Source organism: Centropristis striata, chromosome 16, assembly GCF_030273125.1.
Source record: "Centropristis striata isolate RG_2023a ecotype Rhode Island chromosome 16, C.striata_1.0, whole genome shotgun sequence".
Classification (NCBI taxonomy): domain Eukaryota; kingdom Metazoa; phylum Chordata; class Actinopteri; order Perciformes; family Serranidae; genus Centropristis; species Centropristis striata.
Window position 1 is genome coordinate 26,321,129 of NC_081532.1, and position 11,040 is coordinate 26,332,168.

General features: G+C 35.0%; 1 protein-coding gene across 1 annotated transcript; it reads left to right on the forward strand.

The window, feature by feature from the left end:
* The first annotated feature begins 713 nt into the window (after positions 1–713).
* On the forward strand, positions 714–5,692 carry znf593 (zinc finger protein 593). The gene is made up of 3 exons (XM_059353404.1): positions 714–1,176; positions 4,116–4,178; positions 5,433–5,692. The coding sequence occupies exons 1-3, from the start codon at positions 977–979 to the stop codon at positions 5,557–5,559; spliced, it is 390 nt and encodes a 129-aa protein (XP_059209387.1). The 5' UTR covers positions 714–976; the 3' UTR covers positions 5,560–5,692.
* The last annotated feature ends 5,348 nt before the right edge of the window (positions 5,693–11,040 follow it).

Sequence of the window (11,040 nt, forward strand, 5' to 3'; positions counted from 1 at the left end):
TGTCCATCTAAGTATAAGTAGTTTGATAAAGAATAAGCTTCTGCAAATGTTGCAATGTAATTTATGGGTTGTTGTTTTTACTGGTAATGTTTTATTGCTCACGTTTTCATGACGACATGACATTATATGTCTTTTTTGACTAGCTTTTTAAATTATTATTATTATTATTTTTATTTTATTTCTTATTATTATTATTTTTTATTATTATTATTATTATTTTTTTACAACTTTGTTTCACAAACATAAGAAACATACAATTCATTAAAAAGCATTTCATATGTATATTCTACGCCAGGGGGAAGAGCTTACAGTAATATATTTAATAGTTCACAAATATCAACTGTTTTAATAGCTTTTTGGTTGCTGGAGAATTTAAGAGAAGCGATATAGGCCTACTGCCTGAGCTCATTGTGAAAGGCAACAAAAGATGGTTTTCGTCGAGCAAATTTACATTTATGAATATGATTTTTTGCCATCAGTATGATGAGGTTTATAATAAATATTTAATTGAGTTTTTCTTTATTTTTGTTAAAGTCAGAGCCCAAATAGTACATCCCTCCAAAACAACTTAAAATCTTTATCAACATTGCTTGCAAACTAGCTTTTTTAATTCGTTGTTGTCGAATATGGGCATCTGGCGCCCTCTACCGGTGAGTAGGTATGACGTTTAACTTTTCTTGACCCGGATGTAAAATCATTCTTCTCGACCACACGTGTTAAAGGTAAGCAAAGCTAAACATCGACGTTAGAAGGTTTTATGTAGAAGTAAATATCATTCTCACACTTTGTCTTGGGCTGAGAGTTGAGATTTTACCTTCTAGAACACGATTTAGCAATTCTGTTTAAAAACGTATTCGCTGATTTACGTTATTTACTCGACAGTGGAGCTGGTTGTTTCGATATATATCACCAGATTGTGGCGTAAACAAGTTGACTGAGTTCTCTGTGCTGACTGTTGCAGTGTGACAGCTCCACCATGGGAAAGTCCAAACAAGTAGGAAACCACAAGAGTGACAAGAAGAAGCACATTGCAAAGACATGGAAGACAAAACGCAGGACTAAAGACCTGGACCAGATCCACTCGGACATGAAGGCAGAGACAGCGGCCAAGCTGCTGCACCAGGAGGTGGATTACGATGTGACAGGATGTGCTCAACACTACTGCTTACACTGCGCGTAAGTTCACCCCCATTTCTCTTTAATGCTACCTATACATCAGAAGACTTTTAAAAGATTTGGAAAAGACTCCTGGAAAACTATCAGCTCACACCTGTGTGTTAGAGTTTTTAGTCCCAGCCTAGTCTCACACTAAGATTTTAGACAGCCTGTGAATCTTGCAGGGTCACTATTTACAAGACGACAACTAGATTCTTTTAGCAGTGTTTCCCCATCATGCATGAGAAGCAGTTTTTGGCTCCAGCTGCTCTAGTGTGTGCAGTGGTTTGTGTTGAAAACAACAAAACAACAACAACAAAAAGAAGAGAAGACGCTACAAAATGCCCCTCACAAAGCTGAAAAGGGGTTTCTGTTTTTATCACATAAAAAAGTTGGCTATTTTACAGTAAAAATAGATATAAGGAAGAGTAAATGAAAGGAACATTTGGAAATGAATTCATGATATACATTTATGTCCTATTTAATTATAATGTGTTTAATCAAATAATTATATTTATCAGCTCTATCAACTTTCATTTAGTTAATCATACATTAATCATCAATTATTTATTACTTATTTATGTATACATTTATTTATACATTTTAACTGGGTCTCCTTACTGTTCTCTTTACTAAGAAACCTCTAAATATATGACATCACTATATTTTTACTGAGGACTGAGCTTACTAGCATTATTGTGATGTTCCTTTTTCCTGTGGAAGTGGTTTTACTGGCCGGTCTGGAACTGGGGACCTTTCCCCCGCTCATCTATTGGTTGGTGATTGTGTTACGTCACTGAGACTTGAGATAATATCAAACATGTTTGATATGATCCAAACCCAAGACTAGGAAAAGACTGATATGAAACAGAGCAGATTACTACCTTAAACGTAACCATGGAGATGACGGGAGCGCAGTGACTAGATTTACTAAAGACTTTCAGTTTTTAGTCTGGGACTGGGGAAATTATTTGGTGTCAGCCCAGCATTAAAGAAGCAATACACCAGTTACAAAGTAGGCTTTTCATTGGTTATTTGGAAATACAGCACTGATTCTTCTTATCAGGCAACAACATGATGATCAGCAGTGGCGGTTCTAGACCAGTTTTACTGAGGGCCAAGGAGGGGCCAGTGTTAATCAGAGGGGCCAATTAAAAACGGCAAAGATGGTATTTAAGCATTCAAAAACTTTAGTTTGGCTTATTTAAACATCTCAGTTAAGTATATTTGGAAGATACAAATACATTGATTGAAACAATGAGATTGACCAACAATAACAGTTATTTTTGTACAACAATGACATTTCTAATTTTTGTGCACAGTTACTTTTATTATTTTGAAAGTGTAGTACAGTGAGAATGACCTTTTTCATTATTTACACAAGCGTTTATTGCACAAATTAAATCAAACTTTATTCATATAACACTTTTCATACATATAAATGTAACACAAAGTGCTTTACAAAAAATAAGAATGAAAACAGACAATAAAAATGACAAAACCCACCCCTCCCTTCCCCACATACACATCTGTACGTACACATACACATACATGCACACACACACACACACACACACACATTGACACGTACGCACACAAACCCACACTCGTACTCACACACAGCACATATTAATTGACAGTGTAGAGACATGGCAAGGCACCATCCATTGTACAATTAAACTATTATATAATGGACACATTCTGGGTTCCTTTTGTGTACAATGAGATATTATTGAACAAAAAATAGGTAAGAATTGTTCTGTCGTTCATGGTTATAAATTGATTATTTTATTATTAATTTGAAGAGGCAATCGATTATTATAGTTAGACACAGTTATATTTTAATAATTATAAGCAGGCAGATAACTAATATGTTTTGCTCCACTGTAGCTTTCGTCTTTCCCACAGGCAGACCCACAGAAGTTATCATGTTTAGGCTTTGTAGCTCATAGATAGCCACCTGTAAGAACAAAACACACACATACGCACACAGACACACACACACACACACACACACACACACACACACACACACACATACAGTAGTGTTCAATATAATAGCAGTCCAGTGTGACTAACCAGATTAATCCAGGTTTTAGTATATTTTTTATTGCTACATGGCAAACAAGGTACCAGTAGGTGCAGTAGATTCTCAGAAAACCAACAAGAGCCAGCATTGTGATATGCAGCTCTTCAGGCTGTGCTGTTGGGCAATTAGTTGAACCTGAGAACCTTTACAACACTATAGGAGGAACAAATGCCTTGAAAATGCAAGAATAAGCACTACACATAATGGTAGTAGTATAATATATAAATTCAGAAAATAGGCTGTTCACATTATACTTTTCATGAAAAAATATTTGTGCAAATATGAGCTGCACACATTTAATAGTAATAATGATATAACATAAGTGAGACAGAAAATAACAGGAAGTACTCCATGAGTTAGCCAGTGACGCCTAAGCAGGCCTAATTATTATTATTATTATTATTATTATTATTATTATATAATGTTACAAATTATAGCTGAGTTGAATTGGCCAGTGGTGGAAAAGGAACTTTTTTGTACCTTTTTTTTTTTTCTTTTTTTCTTTTTAGAGATATTTATGATTGTGTTTCATCTCTGTTGTAATTACTTGTTTTGTGCTTTTTTATTAAAAAAAAGATTTTGATTTCAACAAGATTAACTGATTATATAAAGGTTTTAATATACATTTTTTTCATTGTTGTTACCTCCTTTTCTCTCCTCACTTTGTTTTTTTTTTTTTTTCATCTCTGTCTCCCAATCCTGTTTACCTCTGTCATAATTTATGTGTGTTTTTTAGTATACGTTTTGACGGGTTTATAGCTAAATTCCTTGTTCTAGTACTTGTTACTCTGTGCAATGACAATAAAGGTGATTCTGATTCTCTGATACATTATGTTGCCTTTCTAACACTGTGGCACTTCATGTCTTGCAGGAGATACTTTGTGGATTTGAGATCCTTGAAAGAGCACTTCAAAACTAAAGTACACAAAAAACGGTAAGGCACCACATCTCAGCCACAAATCCTTACATTAACCCTCTGGAGTCCACGAAAGCGTCGGAGCACGACTTCTTCATAACGTAATAACGAAGCAGCATGTTTCCCTGCTGTCAGCTGAACTCTAAAGTTTTGGCTTTTCCACAAGTTTCCATGGCACATTTAATGCATTAACCCTTTTTTAGCAAAGATTAAAAAAACACCTCGTAAGTGTATTAACATGATTTTACTTTTTTTGCAGAGATTTTTCTAATTTAGCTTTGTGCATTTAGCATTTGTAACGCGATCTTTTGTGTTTTTTTGTCATTTTTGTGTGTTTTTTGTATTTTTATTGTGTTTTTGGTGTGTTTTGAGTGTGTTTTTTGTAATTTTGTTTGTTTTATGTGTTTTACATGTGTTTTTTGTAAAAAAAAATTTGTGTTCAAAATGTTGATCCAGTAAGTCAAAATGAAAAAATAATCAGGTCATATAGGCGAGGTTGTGCTGAACAATGATACAAACACGTCATGGTAAAGATTTTTAAGTGGTTTATACAGGCAGAGTGAAAAGGAGTCAAAAACCGACAAAAGAGCCCCAAACTCCAAAGGGTTAGTAATGTGAATGCTTAGACTTCTAAGAATTAAACACTCACATTTCTTGGCTGACAAGTGTCCATGTGAGTGTGATACATCTCTTATAGACTGCTATTAGCTGTATTATAATGCCATTATTAACCCTTATATAGGCTTATAAAAACACAATAATGTTAATAAGCATCTTGTAAGGACTTACAAGGGCCTTATTACTTGTTAATTAATGCTTATTACAAGGACCTTAATATAAAGCATTACCAAAATGTTTTTTAAAATACATTTTAAAAAGTAAAGTCTTTAGGGAAGGTAGTACAATATGAACATAAAGTTAGAAAATAAAGAAAAGATGAAGGTTGTTTATTTCCATGACAGAAATATGAATAAAGAGGAAAAATAAAAATAACAGAAATAATATACACATGACCCCAGACACGAGGTTTGCCTCATTTTTTATTAGATGCAATGTGTATGTGTCTGTTTAAATATAAGATCATTTCTACATTTCTAAATTCAAGAATTTGATTAAATTAATGAAAAATTGGGCTTAAATAATGAGGAAATTGTTCACAGAACAAATATTTGTATTTACTTGTTTATTATCTAATTTTCAGAGTCAGAGCTAACCCCTTCTTCTTCTCCTCCTCCTTCTCCTTCTTCTTCTTCTTCTTCTTCTTCTCTCCAGGCTGAAGCAGCTCAGAGAGGAGCCGTACACTCAGGCAGAGGCAGAGAGAGCAGCAGGGATGGGCTCCTACATCCCTCCAAAGATCGTAGAAGTGAAGACGCAGCCTGTGGAAGAGGACATGGACTGAGAGTCTCCCACTCAAACTCACAGACTGATCACCTCTATAACAGAAGCATTTATAAAATGTAATAATGCTTCTTTTATTCTCTGCTGTCACAAATGTCGACACACTTCATATTTGTGAGTCTTTGCAGCTGTTTGACTTGAAACAGGAGAGCCTTATCTCTATACTGGCTAGTGTAATGCAACATGTACCTATGTAAATACTGAGTATGTGTACAACTGTGTCGAATGCAAATAAAGTAGAACAGAGTGGATTCACTATGCAGATTACCAAGGTTATTATAGTTAACGGAAACTAGCGAAATAACGAAAACTAGAATTGAGGAAACATTTTTGTTATCTGAAATAGAAATAAAAACAAGAGTTTTAACTAACTGAAACTGTATTATGTGGTTACAAAACTAACTTAAATTATAGTGAAAATGTCCTTCGTTTTCATCTTTGTCAACTTTTTTCAAACTTAAACCTTTTTGGTTTTATGACTTAATAAACTTATTGGGGCTGAGATGGATCAGACAAAGGAAATAAAGGAACATTTATTGTGATCTTATTGAACCTCACACCCAACAAATAAATATTATAAAAAGCTAAATTAAAATTAAGCATTTTCCAAAATATAAAAATGAATTAAAACTAGCAAACTCACTCTAAAAACGAATTAAAACTAACTGAATTTGAAAACAAAAATTGAAAACGAAATTAAAACTAATCAAAAATCCAAAACTATTACAACTTTACAAATTAGACAGTGTGGTTGAAGCTTCCCGACCTGATTTTTCTTCACCCCTTGACTCCTCCTTAGCTATTGTTTTTTTTAAATCTTGTACAATTCTGGACACTTTTACCAAACCTGGTAATTGGACTGAATTTTAATTTACTTCCCACTTCATTATTGGTTTGAATTGGACATGTTGACAGCGATTTAGAGGTTGATTTCAACATTTATATCGAAGATAAATAACCCACAGATGAACATGCAAACAGAAAACATACTTAAAAACAAAATAATACAGAATATTCAAGGGAAATGTTGCTGTTTGGGAGTTAGATTTTTAGTAGTCTCTCCATTCTCACAGCTTCAACACCGAAACCTGTCGTCCTTTGTTTTCGTTGCTGTTTTGGGTCCATAATAATGTCCATTTCTCCCACTTTTCCTCTCATTTTTCCATTTGGACTTTTATTGTTAATGGATTACCCATTTAACCCATTTCCTTTGTGATACTATGATTTTTTAGACTCCTTATTTGTACAGTTTCTCCAATAAAATCACAAAGATAGAATGACATAGCTAATAGGATATCATATATTAGTATCTTTTGCAGAATATTGGATGAGACATGCTTTGGTCCTGCTCCTGTCCAAATTTTCATCATAACCTGAAGTAAGGATTCACAAAGAGACTGTAGTTTAGTTGGGGCCTTGGTTCCTTGTGTCAGTGCAGGCAACACAGCATTAATGATGATTTTGGTTCAGTCATTTCTCAACCATTGTATTGTGTTGAGAAATGCATTGAGGAAACCATTAAAATTAAATCATCTGACTTCAACACAAGTCAGAATGATGAGCAGGAGACGTCCGTTCTCAGTTTAACTTCATTTTATTATAATGCGTCAAGAAATCAATCAATCAATCAATCAATCAAACTTTATTTATATAGCGCTTTTCATACATAAAAATGCAACACAAAGTGCTTTACAAAAAATAAGAAAGAACAAACAATAAATAATAAAAATGACAAAACCCACCCCTCCCTCCCCCACATACACATCTGTAAGTATACATACACAAACATGCACACACGCATTTAGTCATGCACGCACACAAACACACTCAGACTCACACACAGCACATATTGATTGACAGTGTAGAGACATGGCAAGGCACCGAGGATCCAGATGAGGAAAAAGCAACCTGTGGGAGCATCCACACTGAGAGGTGGCAGAGCCCACAGCCATAGAGGGCGCCATCACAGAGACCACCAGGACCCGGGGAGACCGAGGCGGACTCCACACATGGTGAGAGCCGCCCAGCCCCCCGGGCCCAGGGAGTCCCCAAGACCACATCCCCACGGGCAGACCCAACACACCCCCCAGTGAGGAGGCCCCCATGAGGAAACACTGGAGCTAAAGACTAAAAGACTAAAAAACTAAAAGACTGAGAAATGTGCAGTTTACAGAGTCTCTGGGTTCAAACTACACGTCCCTGATTACACAAAGGCTGGTCAGTTCATGAAGTCTGGACCAGTCTACTTTCCCTGGAAACCTTTTTATTATAACCTAACAGAGGTTTAATAAAAAAAAAATGTAGGTTGAACTCTCCAGAAGTCGCCTCCTTTCAATCCGCTGATTTGTCATTTTATTCAATACCTGAACTCGTCATGTATTCGGATAAAATCATATCATAGGGCCGATAGGCTGATTCACACCTCTAGTACACTGTAACCCATTTCTGTAAGAAAACAGCCAAATTGTGACAGTAACATACTTTTTTCAATTAAAAAGGTATTATACTGTAGAAAACAATGCATTCTGGGCAATATTTGTAGGTAGCTTGCCGTTTCCCATAAAAATATATGATATATATCTATGATATTTTCTAAGTCTCTTCTACATATTTTTAATGGCTGTATTTTACTTAACTAACTCATTCAGTATATGGTATATTAAAATGACTGAGGTTACAGTGAAGACAGCGCTTAATTCATAGTGATTGGCTTTCAGACAGTAATATGCTTTTTTTTGATTTAGTCTACTGCAAAAATCAATGAAATGCAGGATTTTACTGTAATTCAGTATGATTTTATCAGAGTAATATACTGTAAAGTAGATAACAGTAGGGGAACTGTAAAATTAACAGTAGAATGCTGGCAACCATGCTGCCAGTATTTTACTGTTAATTTACAAGACAATTGTTTACAGTGTTTATTGATTCTATACTTGTATATCATGGATTCCAGATTTTGTAATGTATTTTGTGCAATGACAGCATGATGAGACTGAACAACACATGCAAGATAGGGAAGCACCAGTGATGTGGTTTGTCCATCCATCCAGTGTTCTACAGCTTCAATGACCAAAGAAAGAAAGAAGAAATGGCTCAAATACACCCACAAGCAAAAACTTATAAACTGCATACTTCAGTTCCACCGAAAGAACTAATGCTGTTCCTAGTAGTAGGTGGTTGAAAAAGATGGTGCAAACACAAAGCTTTCTGGAAATTATATTTTACAGGATAAACCCATGTGGTTACAAAACATAACTGGTTTCATCATGGTTTATTTCTTGGTTCATGTAAATAATCCCTTCCATGTGCATAAGTGTAATATTTGGCTTTATTTTTTGGTAAAATGGCATATTGCAAAGCTGGCCACGAAAGCGCTGGAGTATCCCTGCTGTCAGCTGAACTCTAAAGTTTTGGCTTTTCCAGAAGTTTCCATATCCAATTTAATGCATTAACCCTTTTTTAGCAAAGATAAAAAAAAACACCTCACATGTTAAGTGTATTAACATGATTTTACTTTTTTCGCAGAGATTTTTCTAATTTAGCTTTGTGTATTTAGCATTTGTAATGCAATCTTTTGTGTTTTTTTTTTTGTCATTTTTGTGTTTTTTGTATTTTTATTGTGTTTTGAGTGTGTTTGTATGTGTTTTTGTAATTTTGTGTTTTGTTTTTTTTTTGTGTTCAAAATGTTGTCATGTAAAATGGCATATTGCAAAGCTGGCCCTTCACTGGTTTCACTGTAGAAGATAAATAAGAGCCAGAGCAAAGGCAAAGCTCTCCAAATCCATGCACAGTGAGAATGCATATGTCACCACAAATGGTGTTAAAAAGCATGGCAGAGAGCAGAGAAGACAGTTCTCTTTCTACTCAGCACATCATGTCTGTGACCTGACCTGTTAACAAAACTTTCAAAACACAAACTCCTGCCTTGATATGACCTGCAGAGATATTATTGGAGACACAGATTTCGCAATAAAACATAAAATATATCTTTTTGTGATAACAGAATCTTACTCTAAGTAGGACAGGGAAAGTTTAAGCAGATGGAGTAAATGTATTTAGAGTAAATGTATTTAGTTTAATCATAGTTTAAAAACAATATTAGCACATGATCATTTTATCAAAGCATCTTGCATGATTAATCTATAAATGCACAGAGAGAGGTTACATACACAGTAAGGGCAGTAGTTCTCAACCTTTTTGAGTCGCGACCTCCAATTTAACATGCATGTTGTCCATGATCCCCCTCACTGAACAGAATCTCACACGCACAGTTCAGATCACCCAAAAAAGAAACAAAATGACCAAAAAAAGCAAACAAAATGACCAAAAAAGACACAAATTGACCACAAAATGATCATAAAAGACACAAAATGACCAGAAAAGACACAAAATGACCAAAAAAGACTCAAAATTACCAAAAAAGACACAAAATGACCCAAAAAAGAAACAAAATGACCAAAAAGACACAAAGCGACAAAAAACAACAACACAAAAAGACAAAAAAAGGAAACAAAATGACCAAAAAAGACACAAATTGACCACAAAATGATAAAAAAAAAGACACAAAATGACCAAAAAAGACACAAATTGACCCCAAAAAATGATAAAAAAAAAAAAGACACAAAATGACCAAATGACACACAAAATGACAAAAAAACACACAAAATGACCCCCCCAAAAAAAAGACATTAAGTGACCAAAAAGACTAAAACACATTAACACATGAACACTTTAACACAGTGGAGACAGAGCTGACTTCCAAAATGATTTGGCGACCCCCAGAAATCATCTCGCGACCCCAATTGGGGTCCCGACCCCAAGGTTGAGAATAGCTGAGTTAGGGAATCATGCATGCATGGATAGGGACATACGTCAATCAGATAGTGACCCCCACCCACAGAGACAGACAACAGAATAACAGATAATTCTAACAATTGGTAACAAATACCAGATGGAATCAAGCTGGGGTCTTTTTTGCTCCTCACTCCCTTTGTTTCTGTCAATATTTCCTAAAAACATCTAAAAATAAGTATAAAGGCAGTAACAACTTCATATTTTGAAGTTGTTACTGCCATTATAAGATTATAACAGGGCCCCATGTTGGAATTGTAAAGGGTAGTCCAGTATTAACAAAGCCTCCACTTCCACCACTAAACATGAAGCTACAAAAATGTACTAATAGCGCCTTGGCAGAGAAACATGTAATTGACGCTTGTTAGCGGACATTCCTGAGACTGAACAGCGACACTGCCACTTTAAATGTGGCTTCTGTGCCAAAACCCAACATCCGCCACATTAGAGAGAATGTCAACTATAACTTCCGGTTATTTATTTCACAATAAAGTCCTCGGTGTCTAAATCTAAATTAGCTGTACCATGTGCACCTTTTTTATTTGTTTGTTTGTTTGCTTTTTGACATTTATTTAAATATCTTTAATTGGGGGAAAAATATAGGTAACGCTTTATATTTAGGTCCTTGTAA

Bases quoted from the DNA above. Each gene is read 5' to 3' on its own strand.
- znf593 (XM_059353404.1), top strand. From the start codon at position 977: ATGGGAAAGTCCAAACAAGTAGGAAACCACAAGAGTGACAAGAAGAAG. The intron at 1,177-4,115 runs GTAAGTTCACCC...CATGTCTTGCAG, and splicing joins CACTACTGCTTACACTGCGC to GAGATACTTTGTGGATTTGA. The intron at 4,179-5,432 runs GTAAGGCACCAC...TCTTCTCTCCAG, and splicing joins ACTAAAGTACACAAAAAACG to GCTGAAGCAGCTCAGAGAGG.